At 43.6% G+C, this 25,075-nt stretch overlaps 2 protein-coding genes across 6 annotated transcripts in view; both read right to left on the bottom strand.

The window, feature by feature from the left end:
• LOC143514524 (protein diaphanous homolog 1-like) overlaps window positions 1-17,120 on the bottom strand; it is a 42,227-nt gene extending 25,107 nt beyond the window's left edge. The window contains exons 1-2 of one of the 4 annotated variants that reach the window (XM_077005815.1): window positions 16,791-17,119; window positions 16,388-16,669 (exon numbers count right to left, since the gene is read on the bottom strand). In XM_077005815.1, coding sequence (XP_076861930.1) covers window positions 16,388-16,495 — 108 coding nt within the window. In that variant the 5' untranslated portion in view covers window positions 16,496-16,669; window positions 16,791-17,119. Of the gene's footprint in view, window positions 1-16,387 lie in introns of all 4 variants that reach the window. The other 3 variants (XM_077005817.1, XM_077005816.1, XM_077005818.1) reach the window with 3 other exon arrangements.
• A 1,862-nt stretch (window positions 17,121-18,982) lies between these two features.
• smim32 (small integral membrane protein 32) lies at window positions 18,983-20,651 on the bottom strand. Of its 2 annotated transcripts, none has more exons than XM_077005814.1 (2): window positions 19,829-20,651; window positions 18,983-19,697 (listed from the first exon to the last, which is right to left on the bottom strand). In XM_077005814.1, the coding sequence occupies exon 2, from the start codon at window positions 19,623-19,625 to the stop codon at window positions 19,302-19,304; it is 324 nt and encodes a 107-aa protein (XP_076861929.1). In that variant the 5' UTR covers window positions 19,626-19,697; window positions 19,829-20,651; the 3' UTR covers window positions 18,983-19,301. The 2 variants fall into 2 exon arrangements, with proteins under 2 accessions (XP_076861929.1, XP_076861927.1); XM_077005812.1 differs by having other exon boundaries at window positions 18,983-19,663; window positions 19,829-20,647.
• Window positions 20,652-25,075: the final 4,424 nt, after the last annotated feature.

Raw genomic sequence — 25,075 nt, 5'->3', positions numbered from 1 at the left:
TGTGCTGCCGTGTTGTTTTGTGGTGCTGAGTGTTGTATTGTTGTGGTTACATGTGCTGTGTGTAGCCCACAAGGACATCACGAGTGTGGAAAACTCTGCTAAATGCCCGATTTCCCCAAATAGGAACGTGGGAATGGAGCTTATTTGGGGCTGATGAGGAAGCAGCATATTCCTAAAACTGCTGCCTCTGCTGCCATGGAGACCACCGTCTACTGTCTTTTCTAAAGGGGGGGACGACAGAGACACACACACACACACACACTTGGGGAGAGTTGAGAGTGATGTCACCAGTTAGTCCAGGATAGACACGCCTGTGTAAGTGACAAACCACTTCCTGTGCAAAGTTCTACAGGAAGTGTCTCTCTCTCTCAGTAAGCTTTACACCCCTCCCAGTCTCGGGTTTACAGTATCATTTTGTTTTAAAAATTCAAGCCAGTTCAAGTAAAACAGAGAAACCACCCAGACCAACTAGAAAACAGACTGTATTCATTTAGAGTGAATACATAAAAGTTGCCCTGCGTTTTAAGAAAGAAGAGACTTCAGCTTGACAGGCTGATAGGTTGCACATAATTGCACTGAGTATACAGTCAACAGAAAGGGAAAGAGAGACAGACAGTCAGACAGACGAGACAGAGAGTGAGTGAGAGAGAGAAAGGCTGATATCTTGCACATAATTGCACTAAGTATACAGTAAGAGTGATGGTCCCCTGCCGTGTAGGAAACCCTTCGTGCTAAATAAGGCCGATGCGTCTGAATGTGCTCGGTGTGTGTGATTGGGTCACACACCCCCCCAACATGGGGAGCTTTTACTGATGACGCCTCACTGCACAGAGAGGACCAGGTTCATGCATGACTGCTCTCCTCAAATGTCTCTCCTCCACACACACACACACACACACACACACACACACACACACACACACACACACAGTGAGAGACAATGGAGTCAATCACACGCAAATTAGTTTAAGCCACAATGTTCTGATACCAGTGATAAGAACAGCAGAAAATAATCTTTAGCAACATGAAATAACGGGTAGTTTCAATCCAGAAAAGCGTGCCGTCACAGGACGTAGACTGTCAACATTGTCTCCAACATTCCAGCTACACTGCCCCATCTCTCAGTGACTGGTAGGTGGTTGCGTGCGTGTGCACGTGTGCGCGCGCGCTACGTAGCGACAGGCCCCTTGCACATTTGTTGATTCGGGAAGCCGAGCGCTGATGCCCGGGTGTGTTATACAGCACAGAGGTGTCCACGCACGCCAACGTGTTTCCAGAAACACGGCTGGTCTCACAACGGTCACATATTTGCACAATGCAAATGTTGCAGGTGTGCAGGTGAAGGGGAGGGAGGTGAAGGCAGGGAGGCTCCGCCCCTCATCGCCTCACTGGAAGAGGGGGCAGAAGGGCGGGGTCTCCTGGCATAATGCACTCCCACAACAACACAGGAAAAGGAAGTTGAGTCACAGATCCAACATTCATGCAGTTCAGTTGTGATATAATAACGCCACATTGTGTGTGAGCATGCGGGCGCACGTGTGTGTGGGGGGTTTTATTGTACTGGAAAGGAAAAAAAACAAAAACCAAAAAAACAACAGGGCCACTTTACAGTGCCCAGTACAAACCCTTTCCCAGGGTCACACCCTGCCTCAGCCTCAGAGCCTGCCTGTGTGTGTGTGTGTGTGTGTTCTCATGATGTCATCACAAGATGGCTCACTATTTAAAGACGTGAAAAGAAGAAGTGTGCTCCCGTGCGGTGCTGATCTCTAGCCCATAGGTGGTGTACACCACTCCCGTGCGGTGCTGATCGCTAGCCCATAGGTGGTGTACACCACTCCCGTGCGGTGCTGATCGCTAGCCCATAGGTGGTGTACACCACTCCCGTGCGGTGCTGATCGCTAGCCCATAGGTGGTGTACACCACTCCCGTGCGGTGCTGATCTCTATAATAATAATAATAATAATAATAATAATAATAATAATCTTTATTTGTATAGCACCTTTCATACATACATGTAACTCAGTGCTTTACAGTATAAATAAAAGAAACATTAAAAGGAGATAAGACAAAGACAAAAAGAAAATGTTAAAAGAAATTAAAGATAAAAATATTAAAATAACATAAAAAGTAAAAAGTGAAGCAAGTAAGATAATAAAAAGTAAAGTAAATAAGATAAAACTATTAAGATAGAGTTTCTTAACTAAAAGCGGATCTAAACAGGAATGTTTTGAGACTGCTCTTAAAACTATGCAAGGATGAAATGCCTCTGAGCTCTTCAGGAAGAGAATTCCAGAGCTTTGGGCCATAGTGGCTAGTCTCTAGCCCATAGGTGGTGTACACCACTCCCGTGCGGTGCTGATCTCTAGCCCATAGGTGGTGTACACCACTCCCGTGCGGTGTTGATCGCTAGCCCATAGGTGGTGTACACCACTCCCGTGCGGTGCTGATCTCTAGCCCATAGGTGGTGTACACCACTCCCGTGTGGTGCTGGTCTCTAGCCCATAGGTGGTGTACACCACTCCCGTGCGGTGCTGATCTCTAGCCCATAGGTGGTGTACACCACTCCCGTGCGGTGCTGATCGCTAGCCCATAGGTGGTGCTGGCCAATCTCACTGCACGCACGCGAGAGCCGCAAACGCAGCCGAAGTCAGAGTGTGAAGCCGCAAGCACCTTCCTTCTCAAGGTCACTGCAGAAATGTGACAACAGATCACTCCGCAAGTGTGCATGCGTGCATGCGTGTGTGTGTGTGTGCGTGCGTGCGTGGGGTGAATGACAGTTGAATGCAGGAAACAATTTTCAGCATCTGCAGTTTCACAATTCTACAAAGTCACTTCACATGAGTTTGGCGTGACGTTGGGTCACTGTTCTCTCTCCGCTAACAAAGGCTGAGCTCTCTGTTCTTCATTTCCATAATGCCACAAGACCCTTTCAGAACAAACTCAGGCTCACAGACAGATGAAACATACTTAATATTCCATAGCCATATGCTGGTGGTCTTGTAAGACCATGAGCGAGACAAAGGCCTTTCTATTGGGCTGGGGCCTCACAACCTACCAAATACCAAGAATATACTTATAGAAAAGCCATTCACTGTGTGTGTGTGTGTGTGTGTGTGTGTGTGTGTGTGTGTGTGTGTGTGTGTGTCCCCTCTACTGACATCATTCCGAGTTTACAAAGGTTAATCAGGATTTGATTCACAAAACGTTAGCTGAGAAAACACTCTACACACATGTGCACACAAATAAAGGCTTAAGGACAGAGGTGCTCACACTGCTAAACACTTCAAGTGTGTAATCACGGTGCTTCCTGGCGGTGATATTTCTCCGCTCCATCCACCTCGTGCCTCCGCCCGGCTCCAGCACACAAAAGGATGGAGTGATGTTAATGCACAGCTGAACCTGTGGGCTCAAGGCTATGATCAAAAGAGCATCTAACTGCTAAAGTGGAACTCCATGCAAACTCAAGGCTCAAGATGAACAGGGAGATCAAATGATCAATTCTATTTAATCTTAAAGGGGTCACTAAAAGGGAAGATGAGAGAAAAGGTTAAACAGTGGAAAGCAAGAGAGAGAGGGGTGGGGAGAGAGAGAGCGGGGGGGGGAAGAGAGAGAGAGAGAGAGAGGAGTGGGGAGAGAGAGAAATCAGGAGAGTATTCGAGCCCCCTCCTCATAACAAACGGTCCTTCATCACATCTTAAGCACCGTGTCTATTTATGACAGTGTGATGTCTGTACATCTCACTTTCCATTTTTTAAAACCAGATACTAAGGATCAACAACAGGGCAGGAGCTGCTCCTCACAACAAGGTTATTTTGCCTCTGTAGGTCATGGTCAGCATTTCCACATGGTAACAAACACCCCAGGAGAGACTACTGAATTGGCACGCTACATCAGACACTACATCACACATCTGGGACATATTACTGAGTACTTTGACATTCCTTACATCACTATCATATTTAGGTTTTCTTTGACACAGGATTTCTGAAGATATTCAAAACAGCTAATTTTGTATACATGTAATCATTTTAAGGAGGCAACAGTTATGTCACCGTTCATAACTGCAAACTGCTGATGTTTTCCTTGATCACTTCATATCTGATCAAACAGAAAGCTCCATGGACAACTATGATGACAAAAGTCTTAAACAACACACCACTCCCAGGTCCATTATATGAAGAAAAGCCTTTCTACTATTAACCTGGAGTGAGGTGGGAGTAGACTAGTCTGATCCCTCCAGGATTATTAGGAGGAACATCAACATGGACGCTCTCTTTCATAAACAATCCCTGGAAAACAGAGTCCGTTTGTCGGCATAGAGGAATCCAGTGTGTGTGGGTACCACTAGACTCGGCATCAATACCTCACAGTCAAATGATAAGAAAATGCCAGGAACAACCAGGTTAGGATGTCGTCATTTAATACAATTGACAATGAAATACTTGAGATAACTGATAAATCGTCTACATTCTGTCTGGATACTCAACCAAGAGATTTTCCTTCCCAAAAGTAAAAGGATCTGTGTTAGCTGATCTGTAACTCCATCTCACCTAGCACCTTCCTGAAATAGCCCACCTCAAAACATCTGCCATCTATACTGCAGGCTTAAGCACTGAACCAGGACAAACCAGGCCACCAATTCACTTAGTTTTGGTTTTTTAAATGGTTATCTTTGCGTATTCCAGTAGGGTTTGTGGGGACGGAAGTTGCCCTCTGACATTACGCAAGTTCTGACATTATGAAAATGTCTAACTGTAATGACCCTTGTGTTTTGCACAAAAGTCTCTTTGTCCATCCTCTGTATAAAAACACATTGAACAGGTCCACAGAAGGACATGATAAACTGGACCAGGTAAAGCAGTGTAGGTGTGATAGATAACCAGGACCAGACAGTGCTACCCCTGCTCTAGGTTCATCCACCAAACAGCCCCCAGACAGTGTGTGGGACCATTTTAATATAAAAATATTTTATTTGCAATATGCAGTTGAAAATGTTGGGTGAGAACTGCAGACGGTTTGGTGAAAACGCACAGTCCTGTACTTTTACAAACATTACCATACATCAAATTGGCGTATGTTGTGAGGTATTTAGAACATTTTGGTAATAGGCCAAAACAGGTGGGAGTGTAGTGTGGAGAGCCTCACAGATCAGCTCTCAGACGGAGAGGAGCTATCTTTTGACCTTATATCTGGTTGCGCAAACAGCAACACAGGGCAGTGTGTGCGTGTTTGTATATTTTCACATTTCGAATTGGCAGCCATTTCTTTTCCTCAAAACATGCTTTATTTATGGTGATAACATGAAGGAAAGAAGATGGGTCACAGATATCCATAAATACTCTCTCTAACCACACACACACACACACACACAGACTGCTGTGTAGCCATTGCCGTGCGTATCTTAGTGGGGCAGCATTACATTAGTGATCCTACAGAGGGACATGTAAAAACTGCAAGCATGCCAAGTTAAAGCTCCTTAATCTAGCACAGTAACATTACACACACACACACACACACACACACACACACACACCCCAACAGCTAAATAGTGGGGTTTATCTGTCTCACTGCTAATCACACAGAGGGAGGCGTGAGAGTCAAAACCAACTTCTTATTCCACTGCCACAACTACTCCTTCTGTTTGGCACATGTGAGTCCATCAACTGCCCATCCTCCCTTGACGTCCCTCCATTACGGCTCATGCAGACGCCGCACACAAACCTGGCCAATAAACAAGCACCACTTCGTCCGTCTGACAACCCTTTCTGTTGCTTTTGGCCTAATGACAAACACAGCCAAGAGACACTGAAGTGGTGCGCAGAATTTGTGCTAAAGTCAGACGACGACTTTTAATGGCCATCTGCATGTACACCACCCCCAGAATGTGCTGCACTGGAACTGCTCTAAAACCCATTATACGTCATGTTGGATGCAAAAAGATAAAGTGTCATTGGTCGGTTTATTAAATGTGTGATCAGGAATAAATTCAATATTATTTTGATTGATAGTGACGTTATTTGTCTTTAGAAGAAACTCTAGCATAGGCTAAATTTTCACCCCAAGTCATTGCAATATTAGCCTAATAAATAATCAATCATGAATTTGGTAACGATGGCGAAAATGGCAAGTAATAACAATGAGAAGTTGTTTAAAACATATATAGAAGAGAACTGGACAGTTACACCCTCGGTTTGTCCATACACAAAGATGTGCTCTAATAAGTCATGTGGCATCTGTTAGGCCTAGTTTTTGTTTCTACCTAAATTTCAACTTGACTTGGTGCAGCCAACATTGTGCTTATGCAAGACACTTTACCTATAAATCAGGTGCAAAAAACCATTATACCCTAATAAATAGAATAAAACACCCTTCATTTTGAGCTCTCTGGCTGACGCAACACTCAAATTGATGAATACATATTCCTCATCAGTTCCACCACTCAAGATGATCTACGGCTAAGGAGTAAACACGGTTTTCTGTGTGACTGTAGAGGAATTACTGCCGACCGGGTGTGGGGACGGGACACAGGGGGTCATGGGGGTCATCGTGAGGCAGACTCAACACTAGAGTCAGTCATTCATGAATGATGGACAATGGCGTCGTCTCCTGACCCCACCCTAACACATGCATGTGCGTACATGTACAGACACTCACCGGCAAATGTGAATCAGCAGGGCCAATAAGCCATGGAAGTGAATGGAACATTGCTCACGTGTGCTCCCTAGAGCACAGACGCTACACTGGGCTCCAACATCACAGAAACCACCACCACACATTTCCACCAATAAGGACTTGTGCCTCGTGTCTGCGGCGCTCACTGAAATGTCTGCAAGCCATTGAAGCGGTGGCTTAATTGAAAAAGATCTATGCACTTAAAAAAAACACAAAAACACAAGTACAAATAAATGAACAGGCAACCAAGATAATGGTTTTCTATCAAAACTGTACGAATGTGGCTGCACATCCAGTTAAAACCACTTCATTCTCAAAGTAATCATGCTAATCACCCACATTTCTCACCCCCCACCCCCCCCCCCCTCCCCCGGTGAGGAACGCAGCGGAATCGAGCGTGAGAGTGGAGCGGCGAGGCGGTTTTAACACCACAGCGGCCTCCACGCCTCAGACGGAGCCAATCAGAAGGAAAAGGTCAGCGTAAAGGCCAATTTACGACTATTTAGGCGGGCCCAATTGTGCGGTGACACACCGAGTCATGACTCTCAATGCTGAAGACGTAATGGAGGGGGTGGTCTGCTGGCTCCGTCTGCAGTCTCATGTGTCACCTTCACCTCGCCCAGTGCGGGAAATGCAATAGCTGTGTTCAATCACGCTTCCAAATGCCATGAAAACCACATTTTATTTATGCAGAGCAATGTTGGCATGATTGTATTTCAGTGCGGGTGAGAATACAAAGGCAAACAAAGCACTCCTGGGTTTTTGTTCTCAGTTGGCAAAAAAATGTGCATGCATCAGTGGAAAACACAATACACAAGGTGGACTGTATTTCGGCAAGCCTGCGTGTTTTTGTTTGTTTGTTTTGGATATTTTTTATACATGAGCAATTTTGATTACTGTACTGCTACGGCCATAACTTGCACTTACATCCACACCTTAGCCAGGATGCACTGACTGGTTAACATCAGCAAAATCTCATGGAAGCTTTTACTTCCTGACAAGGTTCAAGGAGACTTTGTCATTTACATCACATGTGGTAGATGAGATGGAACAAAATTGCATTCCCAAGGTCCCAGTTACCCCCAATCTTATTTTAGACCAATCTTTATTTAGACAAAGGTGACAGGTTGAAGAACAATCATAAATACTGGATTTAGCAGTAATATGTTAAGGTATGTTAATAAAGGAGTAATGATAATCTCTGGGTCTTCCTCACACTTCCGTTCCCCTCCAGGAAATATCATTATCCTATTTAACATTATAACAGATGTACTTTTTACAGGAAAGAAAGGTACCATTCTGGCCTTTATCATAACATGTTTTATTTGTGGAGATAGAGGCCAAACCTGGCCAGAGCAGCCATGCCGTTCCTTAGCGGTAGCCAATGGAGTCATAGCAACATGTAAATAAACAAACTCTGTGGCGAGAACGTTCAGGAAGTAGCTTTTCAATGATAATTGCAAACATCGAATAGCAAGTAAAGGGGAAACGCGAGGAAAGGCAGAGGTTAAAAGGCAATGGGGGCAGGTCTCCCTGAATTACCACACCCTCACTCCGTTTCTCTCACTCATCCCAAAGTGAACAAAAATAAAATTAAATAAAAAATTTAAAAAAAGCATTTTTGTAGTGAGCTGGACACTTGTTAATCAGTGGCAAAGTTAAGTGAATATGTTTAGGCACATTTCAAAAAACAAAATGGCAGAACTGCCACAGAGTTCAGAAATGCTGAATAATTAATAAAACGGTCGTTTGCTGTAGTTGTACTTTGACGGGAGCAAGTCAGAACTGCAATGCATGCTACCCCAGGTACACTCACAGCAGTCAATGGGAACTGGACTCATTTCTGTAGCTCATTAATAAAAGTGCAGAGAGAGAATGGAACAAAATCGATGTGAAGACACGTGCGACCATTTCAGATCACCTCTGTGAGGGCAGGGAAGCATAGCAGCTCTACATAACGTCCAGAGACAAGAGCTTACAGGCCCTTCAAACATACCACCTCGACTCCCAAGAGACAATAAAGGAATAAGAAAAGGTGCCCATGGTAAAGGCCATCTGAGCATGTCTGTGTCATTGTGCTTGTGCGTATTTCATGTGTGTCTGAGCTCAGCTGCAGAGAATAGGACAGTCCATCAGAACACAGCACTGGGAGCAGTGGTGCCAGCACATGGAATGGGCTTCAGTACCCAGGAGACAACCAGGAGAAACAATGCACGGGACCAATAGAAATGCTCAGATCCAGAGAGGCACACATGTACACACAAACCAACAAAAAACCCACACAACAACACTAAAAGCATTCAAGGTGATTTAAGGGTGGAGGGTAAAATGACACTGATTAACCTACAAATTCTCATGGAACCCCAGAGAAAACAGGATCTATTACTGGTTATTATTCATTATTGGGGCTTATCTCTAAAGACTATAATTAACACATTTTCATAAAGACTTAAACCTGCCTACCACATAGATGGCAAAATAAATAAATAAATAAATAATAAATACCTGCTGGAAGCTACACAAATAAACCAATCACAGACTTACTGACTCGGAGAGAGAGAGAGAGAGAGTCTTAAGGACTGATTACCATCCTGTAAAATTCAAGACCAACAATCTCCAACAATTAAAGCTGCTAATCATTCACATGCATCTACTAGCAAATAATCAACAAAGTACCTTAAATGTGGTCTGTAAATCAGAGGATATAATAAATCATTTAGCAATGCATTTTGTTTTTCTTTCTTCTTTGCTTCTTTTATGCAACATAATGGAAAACACCCGAGGCACAACTAAATTTCATAAATGCTTTACTGACATTAGTTCAATTTGTCAGTGGGAAATAAAATTGTTACTGCACTGACTTGTAACTTTTTTTTTTTACTTCACTGACTATAAATAAGAGGGCATCTGGAACAATAAGTTGTGCAAAACCAAATGTGTGTACAGAATGGGCCGTATTCTAAGCTCACGCTAACCTTTTGTATTTAGTGAGCAAATGAACATAACTTTGAACATAATGAACAAACTTATGTTCGACAAGTTTTCATATTGTCAATAGTTATTTGGCTTACTCTATTCTAATGATTAGCATTACTAGCGGTTCAGTCATTTATAAAGTATAACGTTAGCACATAGCCATTAGCCGACTCGGTCAAATCATCTACACTGCAGACTACATTGCTGAACTACTCATCCTTGAATATTCATGTCATGGTTCCATGGAAACTTGAACAGTCACTTGTCCTCTTTATAAAAGTGCTCCAGGATCTCATACAAGGTAAACAAAAAATGGTCAAGGAAATGGTTCGTTCTATCACTAAAAACAGGAGCGCATATTTTACAACTAAAGTAGCAATAGTCATAAATACAAAGGAGCCTTTTTAAAAAACCCTCAAGCTCATTCACATAAAAACACGTGCAACAACAAAGGTCAAAAGAGCAGCGGGGGCAGCACAGCACCACTGTAGGAGCTGGCCGGAGGTGCACAGCACCACTGCAGGAGCTGGCCGGAGGTGCACAGCACCACTGTAGGAGCTGGCCGGAGGTGCACAGCACCACTGTAGGAGCTGGCCGGAGGTGCACAGCACCACTGTAGGAGCTGGCCGGAGGTGCCCAGCAGCTCCGACACTTTGGTACAACACACCAACCAACATGTTCCCAAGTACCTTAAGAAAAAGTGCAAAATCTCTGTACTGTAGGGATGCTAAATATCTCTTTGATTTACCACCACCTTTTCCTGGGCCTTTCCGGTCTTTCTTTGTGCTTACCTAGCTGGTTAAGCTTGCATGTCAACCTGCAGTCACAAGAGAACAGGAGGAAAACCATAACCCAACCACAGCGCACCAATCACGGGCCCTGTGATAGCTCCTCCCCCAGCCGCACTTGCAAAGTCTTCATTTACTAACCCTAGCTGCCTTCAACATGAGACAGCAGTCTTCATCAACCAGAAAAACATGAAACACCATCAGTCCGAGTAAATGAAACACCTGTATTCATCTTCTTTCTCTTTCTCTCTCCCTGACTCTCTCGTTTCCTCATTTTCCTCCACCAGCTCAACCTGAACTCATTATTTGCTTTAAGCTCACTGAAGCTCATAAGTCTCCTGTCAGTTTTAGTGCAGATTTGTTCTAAGGATGTTTGAAGGTGTCTTATTATAGAAGCTCTGCTGTACAGGTGCTAGAATGCTTTTGCTCATATTTTTAGCATATAGCCACTGCTACATTGAGTATTGCAAATAAACTTTTAAAAGGTTAGACTCCCATAAGCTATACTTAGACAAAAATTGAACTGCTACAGCAAATGTGGAAAACTTAACTTAAAAGGTGCCCTAGAATCCATTTGTTCAGTGGTTTTTAATTGTTCTCTGATGATTATATAACGTTCATGACCTTTTCTGAAGCGAAAAATGCCAAGACGTGGTTTTACACACCATTTACAACCCCATTAGTTGGCTGTAGAATTAAATGAGCCATTTTCTTTTTTGACAACCCTCTTTGGTGGGCTGACAAATAATTGATGAGCTCAGTTCTGATTGGTTAGTTTTTGGGGAGACAGCACAACAGGTCATGGTGTGCATACGCATCAAGCCCTATATGTTTACACCTGCATCGAAGAATACTTCAGTTCTTGTCTTGTAAAATGGTGGTTTCCATTTCAATGGTGAAGAAGCTAATGTTAGCTAGCTATAGGCCTGGATTACATCTCTGTTAAATAAGCTAACCTAGGTCATCATACTATTATGTTACTTAAGTAGTCAGCTAGCTAGTTTGACAAGTAGTAAATTAAACTTGTTGGCTCACTAGGATACTTTTAATGCATGACTATGTCTTCAACTGACAAAAACTGGATAAAATTGCAAACCATGACTTGATAGCTACGTACTGCAGTTTTTACACTGTAGATGGAATTGCACCTTTGGTTGCCTTGTTGATATCGTCTATGGTTTGAGAAACTGTCAGGAGCTAAACGTGAAAATTAACAGTTCCTGTTACATCCACAGTTCCTGTTGCTCTCACTATCGTTTTCTCCGCAATACCTGAAGACCTGTTGACTTCTCAGCTGTGCATGCAAATATTACATGTGAGCTTAAAACAGCTCAAAACGTGAGCTGGTGTATGCAAACTTTAGTGGTGTAAATATTAGTCAGTCAAGACCGTTAGACTAGTCCTGCATGTGCAGGATTTCCATTTGAAAGAGTGAACAAATGAGTTGGAGGTTCAAACTACGTCAGTTTTATGGGCCAAAGTCAACTATGCCATGGTAAATAGCTTTCTATTCTCTGGCACCTCTAGAACGATGGTCTAAGAATTTATTTGTTTGCTGTCTGAGAATCAGATAAGTATATAATCTGGTTGTAAATCCAGAATGTTCTATTTAAAATGAAAATTTGTGTTACAGTATCCAACATTAGAAAGACTGCAAGCTAAATAATAAAAGCAAATAATGGTGCAATAGCTCAGGCTTGAGAATGACAAAATCAATAGCCCCTGGCACTCTGGGTAGAAGCTCCAACCTGTTTAGTTGGATTATTTCTAAATTATGCAGTTGCTTCCACAAATGGTGTTTGCACATTCCAGACCAGGGCACCCAAACAACTCCCAAAAGCCTTTAGTCTTGGGTGCTGATCAATAAAACTGGACATAACTGCCGACAGCCGCACTACCAACATAAAACGTTATTTAACTTCCTGGTGTCTCTTTGCATTTTAACTGTAGCTTCGATCTGAAAGCTTAAACAATGAGCTATAACTAATGTTAAGCTTAATGTTAAGTGTGACTGTGGAAAGGGTCCAGAACATCCAGGGGGTGGTGCTTTTAGCAGACTACAGAAGGGCAAGAAAACAAATATGCATAGAGACACAGTTTATGTCCATCTTTGTTTGTTTTGCAAACTGTGACATCCTGCACTGTAACTTCCTATGAACGTCAGCTTTGTCTGGTGGTCATGGATATGGCAGACTTGTACAAGTCATCAAGTTCCGAAGATGCTTGTGGATTCTTCCCGAGGAAATCATTTCAGTCTTCAGAAATCCTTCATTAACCTTTGAAAGCCGACACAATGTAACACTTTGTGTTACCCTTATTACCCAATTTATTTATTCAATTAGCATTGCATGGTCAGGTCATACCCACACGTGACTTAAGAGAAAACATGATATACTTCAAAAATGCTAATCTGAATATTAGGTGTGTTGGAAGTGAAATATTCAGGAAGCAGACATTCAAGAGCAGAATTGAGCCAAGTTAATTTACTTTTCAGTCAATGACTGTAATCGTTTAACTGTTTGTTCAATAAATGTCAATGTAAATCGAGTTATTCATTGCATGATTCTGGGCACATTTTAATCATTCCTAGAGGGTTTACAGGCTCTCACAATCGTAGTTTGCAGCATAAAATGAATTAAATACAATAATAAAATTAAATAAAATCATGCCACACAGCTATAACTAATATTTCCCTGTGGAATAGTGCATTCACATATCCATCTTGGGCGGCAGGTTGTGTGTTTATACAATGTTTAAGAGATATTCAGAACCCAAAATAATATCCCAATCAAGACGTTAGGAAGCAAGACCAGAGGACGGGCTTTTCAGAGCTATAGCAGAGATAAACATGGGTATTGTACACACACTATAAAATCCACTATTTCACCAAACCAATCTCTCTCCTCTCTGCTCTCAGGACTCAAACATTTTAGATGATGGGTAATAAAATTACTAAGACATGTGTTCTTTTGAGGACTGCACAAAACTAGCAGGCCTAACACACATTCAAGAAACATTCGTGTTATGTAAATATAGGCACTGATCATTTGTTTTGTATTCACACTGGATGTAACGTACTTCAAGAGGCAAAGGCAAACTCTAAGCAGCATTTTATTTGCATAACACAGCTAATCAGCTAATAATTAATTCAACACATTCAAGATGTGATTAATGAAGCAACCAGTGCAGTGTTCTGCCCTTAAATGGCTGTGCACCCATGCTAGATGCAGGACCATCGGTCCAAGAAGGGCACAGCAGGGTCAGACACGACTTAATCACCGCTGTGTCTGAAAACAGCATAACATGCCAGTCACGGGGGAGGGCTCACCTTCTGCCATCGTGTTCCATCAGTGTGGGGGTGTTAGAGTGAGAACCCCCAGGATTAGAGGGATGCAGCTACAGCAGAGTACTGGAGGAGACGTGCACCTTTCACTAAGTAAGTGATTTAAGCAGTAACCTATGGCTCAGTCCCTCCCTCAGGCAGGGGTCACATACGCACAGAGAAGCACACACAAACAAGCACATGCGCACACACACTCACACCCAGACAAGCACGTGCACTAGTGTGCACGCTCGCCCGTGAGCTTTTCTGTGTGCACGCACTCTTGTGTGACAAGACAAGTGTTCACACGCACACAAGTATGCTACTTCTTTATTTGTGTATGACCATTCACCCCTGAGGTCATTAATTGTACACACATGTGGTGTGTTTCTTCGTGTTGTTAATACCCTTCAGGGATGAGCCAGGATCAGGGACATTCCTCTCCAGGTCTGATGTGCAGAGGTCACGGTCTGCTAACTCCGTGCTCTAACAGAGCGTCCCTGCCCACTCCATGGTTGTTGGACACACATGACAGCTACAGCACAACTTCTGCATGGTCATCTCCATCACAACAAAGAGACCTATAAACCTTGAACTGTATAAACGAGACCAATGACTGGTGTGGAATAGCAACTAACGGAATCGGAAGAATTACATTTTCTTAGTTACAGGGATTTCTCAGACAATCCTCACTGGATTCTGCTGCAGGCTGCTGAAATTTTCCCTCGGTCTCTGAGGTGTAAATGGATACAGACATCAGCAAAGTTTACCCACCAGACCAATATGCTCCATCAGCATGTTCTGTGTGTTTTTCAAATTGTTTTGAAAATATTTTGACACACACACACACCTAGCATTCGATGTGTTGAGCCACATACCTGCATGCTCTCACTCAAGCTCAGAAGGACTGCACTGTGTACAGGTAGGGCACCGTGTACAGGTAGGGCACCGTATACAGGTAGGGCACCGTATACAGGTAGGGCACCGTATACAGGTAGGGCACCGTGTACAGGTGTACAGGTTTCAACTCCACACAACCCTGCACTTGTTCCAGCTTTGCAAAGCACCACCTGGCCTAACTAATGATCTCACATCCTTTAACAAAGTGGCACTGAAGCAAATCTCTTAACAAAACAGGCTGGGATGCAGAGCCTTAATTTTGCCCATGTACTGTAAGAAAGATGTTTGCTTTGAAATTAACCATAAATCCCCAAAAATAATAGACTGCATATATACACTAAGGCCACGTGTGTAGGTTTTCCAATGTACAAAGTCTGTGACATAATTCTTAGACTAGTGCTCTTTATCCTAATAAAAACTGCGGAAATGCTTTCGAACATTACATAGTTTCACACATTCTGGTTTCTGTAAATTACAGTCCTTGACGGCAGGAATGTGCACTTGACACGCTAGAGAATCACTTGGTTAGCTCAAATGTGTTGGCTGACAATATTCAATTCACTCAGGGGTAGGGTTTAGTGGCCAAACGTTTTATTTTATGCAAAATATGCTATTCTTTTTAAGCATTTATAATAAGCACAAATGGGTTAGGTTTAGTTGTTTGGTATGTAGAACAAGACAGACATGGTTGCAACCCACACCGATTTCAACAGCTGTACAGTTATTTCCTCAAGTGCCTTCTCCATTCAGGTTTCTTCAGAAGGACTAAGCGATCAGTTCCACAACCAATTTGGTGGCACATGTCTAATGTTTACAACCTTCCTACAATAAAGTGGGCGGGTTCTACCATTATGGGATTTCAAACGCCAGGTGTGTTTGGGACTCTATGGTAACCTTCGGCAGGCGAATATCAGTTTTCTTCAGATGGAGAGACAGTAAGATAAGGTAACAACCAGGGCTGACATCCAGACAGGGCAAACTGCACCATAGTGCAGACATTTTTAAACGTGCCTCAGCTACTGTTCCCAGACTATGCCATAACAGAATACAATCCCTTAAAACACATACTATTTACCCTGGCTACGTCCACCAATTAAACTTAACTTGTTTTGCTCTTAAGGAGTTAAAGATGCGTAAGGTTACCATCTGAAAATCAGGCAATACATTAAGCTGAGAGCATTTTACAGCTTTGCAGGTCAACACCTGCCATTCATGACATCGGACAGATGTTAGACCTAACATTACTTCACAAAACTTAGTTACCATATTCCTACATAACTGCTCCTATTCATATAGCTCGCATACAACTCGACAAGTTCAAAACGTTCACCCGAACTTCTCCTATAAAGGGTTACAAACGTTACGTGTACGAGACCGGACCCACATGACCGACCCAACCCAAACTTCACCGGCCTCGTTTCACAGCACCACTACTTCCTCATTAGCGCAGTCTGGGCACGTAGCGAGCTACCAAACCCTGAAAGGTCTGAAATTCTCCTCAACCTGCCGGACTTACAAAAACTCTTTCCTTGCAGTAAATACGAGTAAGTTTCGGTGATAGGAACGTTTCTCTGTGTTTTAGCTAGCTATAACCCTGCAGCTAACTTTAGGAGTTGAGCGAGGAAGCCCCAGTGTCCGAGTTAACAACAGTACACACGGCGGTCTCACGTTCGTCGTGACAGCGACAAGAACTTAAAGGAAATACACAAAGCAAAGACGAAACACTTACAAATTTCTTCTTTCCGTCTCCTTCGTCATAATGTTTCTTAGACTTTTTGTCTTTGCCGCTTTTCGGAGCCGCGGCAGAGGCTGAATTTCCAGAGTTAGGAGGATCCATATTTAATCGAACTCAATCAATGTACTTTAATAAAGACTCGTCAAGTGAATGTTTGTACTGGAACTCAGCCCAAACGGACACACTTCACTCGTCCTCCTTCCCCAGCCGGCGGGCTGCTCCTGCGGCCTGGCGGTGCTGAGCACTCCTCGTCCCGGACCCCCTCACTTAGTTCAGCTAAACAAAAAGGGAGGGAAATTTGAAACTGAACCCCCAAATCACGGAAGATGGTCCTTTAAACTTTAAACCGGTCCCTTTCAACAAAATAGCCGAAGTCGTACCGACGACGTAAACATACATTAAAGACTCGCCTACACGACTAACGTGACGCTGGTCACCAGCCCCGTTCGGCCAACCTTCACTTCTCCGTGTGTGCAGCTAGCAGCGCCAGACACTGCTTGCTCGACTCGGTCAAGCGCACTAAACTCGGCTCTTTCTAGCTCTGTAACTTCACCAACTTGTCACGATAACGTCCACCGCTTTTAATCCACTCGACGAACATCATGTCTCTCGGGCCTTTTGAACTTGACTCCCATAACTGTGAGTGAGTAACGTCCTCGGGTGGTCCCGTTGAGAACAAGGCTAAGCGCGTCTCTTCCTGTCTCAGGTTAGCGCGAGGGCGGGGCCACGCGCGCCTCAGCCTCACCTGAGACAAATAAGTGGATAAAACAGTCACTGGCCAGTTGCTCTTTTAATAACAAATATCTCATAGTGGCTTTGTACACATTTCTAGCTGCTTGAAGTTTACGGGGTGATATGAAATGAAACAAATGTCCGGGTAATATCAATCCCCAATCCGTCCTTACAGGACTATTTAACGTTATCTCTTTAAGTCTTTAACTGATTGGAGCACAAATTTAGACTTATTAGTAAATGAACTGTACATTTATGAAGCAGCTGATAGACACATTGAGATTTGTTTGAAATCAACCATCTGTTGAACGCACATAATCACAGGTCACTTTATAATGCGCCATAACCGAATCTTTTACTTAAGAGCTCCACCAAGTGTGTAGAATATGAACTGCAACCGTAGTATCGGGTTCAAAGGCCAAGACTCAAAGGCTTGTTATAGCCCACTAATCATAACTATCATACGCCGCAGTTTAATATTGCATTTGGCATTTTAATGTTGCATATATAATTACATTCTTAAAATGTCTATATAAAATTCCACACTGACGGAGTCACTTTCATGTTCGTTAAGTCCCTGAAAAGCTGCACAAAACTGCTTATTTCTGCTGTATGTTTGTTTTAGACCGTGAAATCTCAAAAAGAGGCATCTTTGGAGAGGAGAACTCGCGCCCTTCGCATACCCGTCTTCTCTCGAACTTGACTCTACCGCTCTATTATCACTCTCTATGCACGCTCTATTAGTGCACACTTAATTATATATCGAGGGCTTGGAACCAGAGGATTCGTTTGGGTTGAAAACCAATTATAGAAACGTGTTAATAAATACAGACAGGACATAGTATTGCTGACATTTATTTGTGCTCGCCTGTAAAATTTTGCAAATGTCACTTCCGCCCGTCTGGTTCTCCACAACAGTCTCCATAGGCTCACCCCGAAAATGTGCTGACTCGACTCCCCTTTACGGTGGCCTCCCAGTTCCTACGATTAACCATTGTAATCCTTCTGCACTCGTTCCGATTTATTCGCTCTCTGGAACGCCCACCTATGCGCAAATTCGCAAAAAATATCTGTATTTTGACTCATAGTTGGGGTCTCGGTCATGTCTTTCAGGACTCCGTTTGTAGCCTAACGATTACAGATTCATGAAAACTATTCAGTCATTCACATTGCTGATATTTGGTTGATATGTAAAAATAGATGCTGTAACACACGCGCGCGCACACATGCACACACCACAGCGCGCGTGTGTGTTGCATAGGCTAGTGAACAAGGTGGCGCACGGACAGCACTGGTGATATAACGTCACGACTTAAAGGACAGTCGGATATTTTTACTAAATGCCACGATGGCTGTTAGCTTTCAGTATTTTCTCATTTTTCTTACTTTGAAAATGCTAATGTAGGGAACGACATTAAATTAGTCTGGGTCATGTTTTGGAAATGGCAAGAAGTTTTCTTTTTGCGACTGTCGTCATAAATTGAACCAATTATACTGGAGAGGAATTGTCTTTATCGAGGACTTACGCCTTATGATATGCGTAAAGGTATCGGACAGGCTGCTATGAGCACATCGATAGCTAATATTTCCCAGCATAAGAAGATATTCATCAGTTCCTGATTTGTTGTGGTGAAGGACATGTCATTCACATAAATGCGAAGACACTGCAATTAAAATAAGATTATCAAAAGATCTTCAAAATGGATATAAAAGTTAACAGCCTGCGTGTCCTCAGCGCTGCCAAGAGGAAGATTACTTTAATCTTCATCCTTATCTTACCTTTCATTTATGTCTTCATATAATCGCTTAACCAGTGGAAATCATTGTTTTTCTCCTCCAATGAGAGTCCATAATGAATGCTGTTGAATATAAGATTTAATGATGGATTTACACCATACAAGAAAATAATCTGTATTACACTGTGCACACGACATGAGATTAAATTCATGGAGGGAAATTGCCTAACATTGCAGTGTAGTCATACAAAATGATTATTATTGTGATAGAACCAATTAGAAGAGCGCCAGTCAGAGCCCTTGGGTTCCGTCGCCCTTTCGGCGCTCCACGCGGCGCGCACCGGCTCGTGGGCTGAGCGCAAGCCCATTTTCACTGCATTTAGGGGCATTATTCAATGTGCCCACTTCGGCCCATCCTCAAGTCCACAGCGTGATCCATCTCATTTGTAAGAGCTCCGGGCCTCGCGCAGTGACCGGTCGTAAGGCATGGAGGCAAAGAAAGAGTTTCGAAGTTGACAGTTGATGAAAAACACGATCAGTAACACTAACAGAAACAGCACGAGGCACATCACCAGGTATGTTGCCAAGTCCGGCTTGTTCAGTTCTCCCTCGCGCAGCCCACCACCTCGACCCGTAGGCTTCAGGAGAGCCGACACGCTAACGGGCCCGTGGGAGACGTTAAGTGGTGCCGGTGCGTGCGTCTGGGTCATCAGGTCCAAGTCTCGTGCCGCCGCAGTGGAATTCAAAAGCATTTGCCTGAGCATGACCGCGCACGCCCGTGGACCCCCCGGTCACCGTTAGGCTGTAACGGAGAAGATCCACGTTACCAAAGCAATCTGTGGATTTGACAGGATGAAGCAGATTATAAATAGATTACGGAGAGACTTGCTTTAAGGACTGCAAAGTATTTAATTCCTTTAAAAAAATCCTTATTTTTAATATCATAAAAAAAAATATTTTAACTTACTTTCTGTGTGTCGCGGCCAGAAGAGCCGGGGCGAGATTGAGTCGGTGGGTCGTCGTGTGCGCATTTCACAAATACAGCCTCTTTCCTCCAAAGCCACCAACTCCCCCGAGTAACCGCGCACCTCAGACGAGTATTAATATTTCCACTGTTAATAAATCCACTCTCGGTTGTATCAGTTTATCCATGTTTCCTTCTGCGCGCTTCAAGCTCTGTACTGTGACCCGATTCTTAAATTGCTAGCAAGATACCTCCCTGATTCAGACCAACACCAAGGGCAGGCAGCCCCAACTCTTCACGCGTCCCTTCGGGTTCCTCAGCACCTCACCAGATGACACGTCTGACAAACACCGCGCCTTGTGCCATAACTAGGTTCCTGAGAAGTCACTTGTTTCAGTCAAGTTTGTACGGTTAAAGACGTTGGCAAGATCGCACAGACACTTACGCGGAGGGCAGAGGTTCGAGTAACAAGTGTAAGCCCTTTGTGTGATGGTGACGGAGGCGCAAAAGGACACGTCCGTTCTCACCGTCTCGAGAACATCCTCCAGTGTCTAGCATTGTTTTTATATCCAGGGAAAAGTCGCTGACCACCGCAACCACAGACAGCAATATCGATTCCGGTCAGTTTAAAGGAAGTGAAAAATGAAATGATAATGGAATAATTCGACACTCGTTGCGTTCGCTCTCGAGTCTCGTCAGTGTCTTGACTGCGCGGAGAACAGATTGGAGAGAGGAGGGCGCGCGGGAGGAGCCGAGCAGGGATGTGACGCGTCTCTCCCAACACGCAGGCTCTTCAATTTGAGCGCATGTGACTAGAACAATTTCAGGGGAGTGCGGAATGTCTCGGTAAGATTTAAGAAGAACTGAAAGAAGAACGTGTACGGTGAAAAGCACATTTAAAGGGCCAGACTGCAGATAAAAGGTGAGGTAAGGTTGTCTGTCGGTGATGTTTTGCTTTTCTTCAAATTCTAGCTGAAGAACTAGTTAACGTTCTAAATAAAAATTATTACACTTAAAAAACGCATTAAATGAATGTGGATGTATAGTATATCTACATTAGTTAGCAATTTGTTTTGAATAATCTAAGGTTTCTCACACGTAGCCTAATTGAGCCTATTCAGTGTTTTTTTTGTAAAAATAAAAAATAATACAGCATTGCTGCTCAGCATTGATGGCTGTGAAAACAGATATGCACAGTCAGGAACTTGGAACACAAAACTCTGGGGCGTAATGTAGCATGAAAATTCATGAGTAGCAGTTCTGAATTTGGACACATATCGGTTCAATAGTGCAAGGACAGAGGCTCATTGCTTAGGCATTAAAAAAGACCTGATGGTCAGTGGTGAAAGACCAGTATGATAAAGCTCTTTTACAGATTTAGTTTGCTCCATGTAGATGGAACACCAGCAGAAAAGAGGTTTAGAAGTCTTATGAACCATGGAAGCAACCATGCAGTGCTGGATGAGCAGTAGTGGAGTTCTACTTGTGTGAACACCTTGTCAAGGTGTGTCTACAAAACCCAACAGCAAAGCACCACAGAAGCAATCCAAAATCTCTTGGTCACATTTTCTCACAGACATCCTACAATCATATGTGCAGTGAAGCGAAAATCAAACGTTGTTGGTGTTTTTTAATGAAAGGATCAGGTGATTCCAATTTGCCTTTGCCGTCGACACTTTCCCTTCCCTGGGTAAAGTTGGCCACGGGCATGCTCCACTCTCCCACCCCCACGCTACATCTCTGACTCACTCTCTCCTCTCACTGTCCAAGTCAATCTCCTAACACTTCACTCTGTGACAATCAAACTCCCTCCATTTCCTTGCATTCCACCTGGAGGCTTGTCATGGAAACAATACATGGGCCGGACAGAGAAAGAGCGAACCTGCAGTAATATTTTTTAGATCTTTCTCTTCAAAACATTAATAATGGTGATCATTAGGGATCACCTACAGTCTGTTAGCTCAGTCCTCAGAGACTGGTCTATCAGTCGGCAGTCCAATTAAACGCACTGTAAAGACACGCGAGCACTACGTTTGCTTCCTTGTTTCCGATGTGCCTTGACAGCAGTGCCTATAATAAGGCAGGCAAGCTGAAAGCCGTAATAAACACACACTACCTCGCTAAAAGCTCCTGCTGTGACGGGTAAGGGAGAGGAGGGCAGATATCAGCCTGGCTGTAGCTTGTCTGATGACCATAGACGGGCCCCAGCGGGGGCCGTCTCAACCTCCAGAGAAAAGCCTCTGTCGGCGCTGCCCTGCGGGTTGCCCTGGGGGTGAGTGGCGGAGGCCTGGGTTCTTCTCGATAGAAAAATCTCATAATCCCAAGTAGGTTGCCCAATGTATTGCTTGTTGTTATATGTTAGTTATTACAATATAGGCTTTTGCAGTACTAATATTGCTGCAGAAGGCTATAATATGCAAAGTAGCATCACAGCCGGCCACATTTGTATGTGCCTACTGACAATTTAAATGCTCCAAGAACTGCAAATCTTAGTCACCAGAATGCAGACCAGTTTTCAAATTTCACAAAAAGGCTTTTGTGTGTGTGCGTGTGTGTGTGTGTGTGTGTGTGTGTGTGTGTGTGTGCGTGTGCGTGTGCGTGTGTGTGTGTGTGTGTGTGTTAATATTGCATGATATAGCACAATATAATCACAGTTATAATGTTTTGTCCATGGTGTGCAGTGCAAACTGTCTTTCTTTTTAAATGTTTCACAAGTTTGGAATAGGCTATGTTAACACTTCGCTTCACACTCCAGGCCTGTGAACTGGTGTGTGAATCGAAGCCTCGAGCCTCCGTTTGCCACATTGTCCACTGTGGTGGAGGCCTTCCCTTTGTGGGTGGTGCCATTGGAAAGTGCAGTCATGAAGCACCATCAGCTGTTGGACCATACTGTCACTCACACATTTGTACTGCCAGTCAGATTTGCTTCACGCTGTAGCAAACAGAGATCCAGAGATCAGAGGTACTAGAGGATTGGTGGTAGTTCGAGTGCCATGGGCACAGTTAGGGCACTGTGGGCACAGTAAGGGTACTGTGGGCACATAAATGACACTGAGGGTACTGTGGGCACAGTAAGGACATTGTGGGTGCTGGGTGGACTTTGGGCACTGTGGGTACTGGGTAGTCACACAAGCCAGTGCACATTCGCCATTCAAGTGACTTTACCAAAGGATATTCAGCGTCAACCCTAAGACGTTTATTCATAATATATTCTAAGAAACACAATTTTATGCAGCAACAAAAATATTTTAGAGCTTTGAAACAGAAACAATTTAAAAGAACACAAAAAACATTTCAGTAGGAAAACAGTCATTACCCCTATGTGTTAGCGTTCCTCGCTGCATCGCAGCTTGACCATGGCAGGCTTTAGAAGTTTCTCTTCTAATCCTGAACTAAGGCAGGAACCAGAGTCATGTGCCTCCCGCGGAGGAGAACAGCACACAGATCTCGCTCTGTATATTTCTGAATCCTCAAACATGATCAGTATGTAGCAGCTCTGCCAGGCTTCCCCTGTTCATTTTATACAGCGATGCAAACCACACGGCAAAATAAACAGACAGGATCCAGACTGGCTTGTAGGCGTTAGGACACACAAACACACACAAATGCACACAAACGCACACACGCCCCCACACACTCACACACACACACACACAAGATGAGGTGTGTCACGACAGAGACCGCTCCACAGAGAGACAATGCACCTCATAGAAGTGACTGTGAAGAGAAAATCTTGTCGTCTCACCCTGACCTCAGAGCTTCTTGGAGCACCAACGTCACAAACGTGTTTCTGGATCGGTGTGGTTCCGATGCTGTTAAGGACAGAACAGTGCAGAGAGCCGAGCACATGGTCTCAGATCTGCATTCCTCTATAACATTTATTAAATACAGGCCCTTGTGTTATTCCTAAGCCTGACACTGGAAGTGCAAATCTGGCTTCTAATGAGGGAGGAAAGGCTATTTATCCTGCTGCTATAAAAGTCACGCACTTCCCACAGATAAATGTGCCTGCTGTGTGAAGTTGACTTCTGCACCATCAATAAAACAATCTCTCTCTCTCTCTCTCTCTCTCTCTCTCTCTCTCTCTCTCCCTCCCTCCCTCTCTCCCTCTTTCCCTCAACCAAGCGTGAGAAGCTGACCTTCCCTCCTGCCTGTAAAACCATCAGTTCTGCCTCCTGGCACCAGAGAACATCTCCCCTCTCTCTCAGTGGGGATCTGGTCATACCTCACCACTGTTGTTTTGATAAGAACGATATGGCAGCTGTGGTTTTGCTCACTCTGTGCTCTCCATTAAATGAACAGGAATGAAATATGTACATATTTGTTTTTACTCAACTGTATTAAACTGAAGATAAAAAAGGAAAGTGAGTGTTTTGTGTTTGTGTGCTATGGACTATGGAGAGAAAAGGAGTGACCTGAACCTTGAGAAATGAGGGAGAGATACAGAGTGCAGAAGATTTAAAAGTGCCTCCAGTGGCCAGAAACACAGTGAGAGGAAGATTATAGCCTTTATTTGAACTTCAATTCCTCTTAAGAACACACATAGCCAGAAATTGGTCTGTAATGCTGTTTCATAAACACTTCCTGAACTTTCATATCCAAAAGGCATCAAGTGGAACTCATGTACACACACACGCACACGCACACCACACACACACACACACACACACACACACACACACACACACACACACACACACACACACACACACACACACACACACACACACACACACACACACACACACACACACAACAAAGCAGTATACAGAGGAACTATGAGTTCTCCACTGGCCTCTTCTCATATTAAAGCTAGTGTAACCAGTCAGATGTGTTTCAAGGCATGAAGAGCAGAGGGACGTTCCGTCAGTATGAGACTGCAGTGTGAGGCCCGGGCTCCAGACTCTGGTATTAGCCCAGTGTTCCCCTGCTGTTCATTTATGTCTAGAGATAAGAAATCAAACTGGGTGTGATTCCTGGTGTGATTTTAAAGCTATGTTTGTTTTTGTTTTATTGATTCATTTTTGTTTGGGGGGTGGGGTGGGGGGTATTGATACATACATTCTGTTTCCTAGGGATACATATATATTGTAATTAAATTTGATAACCTGTCTTGGGACATTTTATCTTGACTTATTTTTTTATTATTGTAGCCAGCGAGGTATCTTGCATGAGGACACTGGTTAAGTTGTGAAATATAGTTTTACAACTTAGCCTGATTTTTACATTATTCTACAGTATTATGTTACA

Source organism: Brachyhypopomus gauderio, chromosome 5, assembly GCF_052324685.1.
Source record: "Brachyhypopomus gauderio isolate BG-103 chromosome 5, BGAUD_0.2, whole genome shotgun sequence".
NCBI lineage: Eukaryota > Metazoa > Chordata > Actinopteri > Gymnotiformes > Hypopomidae > Brachyhypopomus > Brachyhypopomus gauderio.
The sequence above is the reverse complement of the archived record's forward strand: the minus strand, read 5'-3'. Positions and strand labels throughout refer to the sequence as shown.

Excerpts from the sequence above, each read along its gene's own strand:
- smim32 (XM_077005814.1), bottom strand. The coding sequence starts at position 19,625 with ATGCTCAGGCAAATGCTTTTGAATTCCACTGCGGCGGCACGAGACTTG.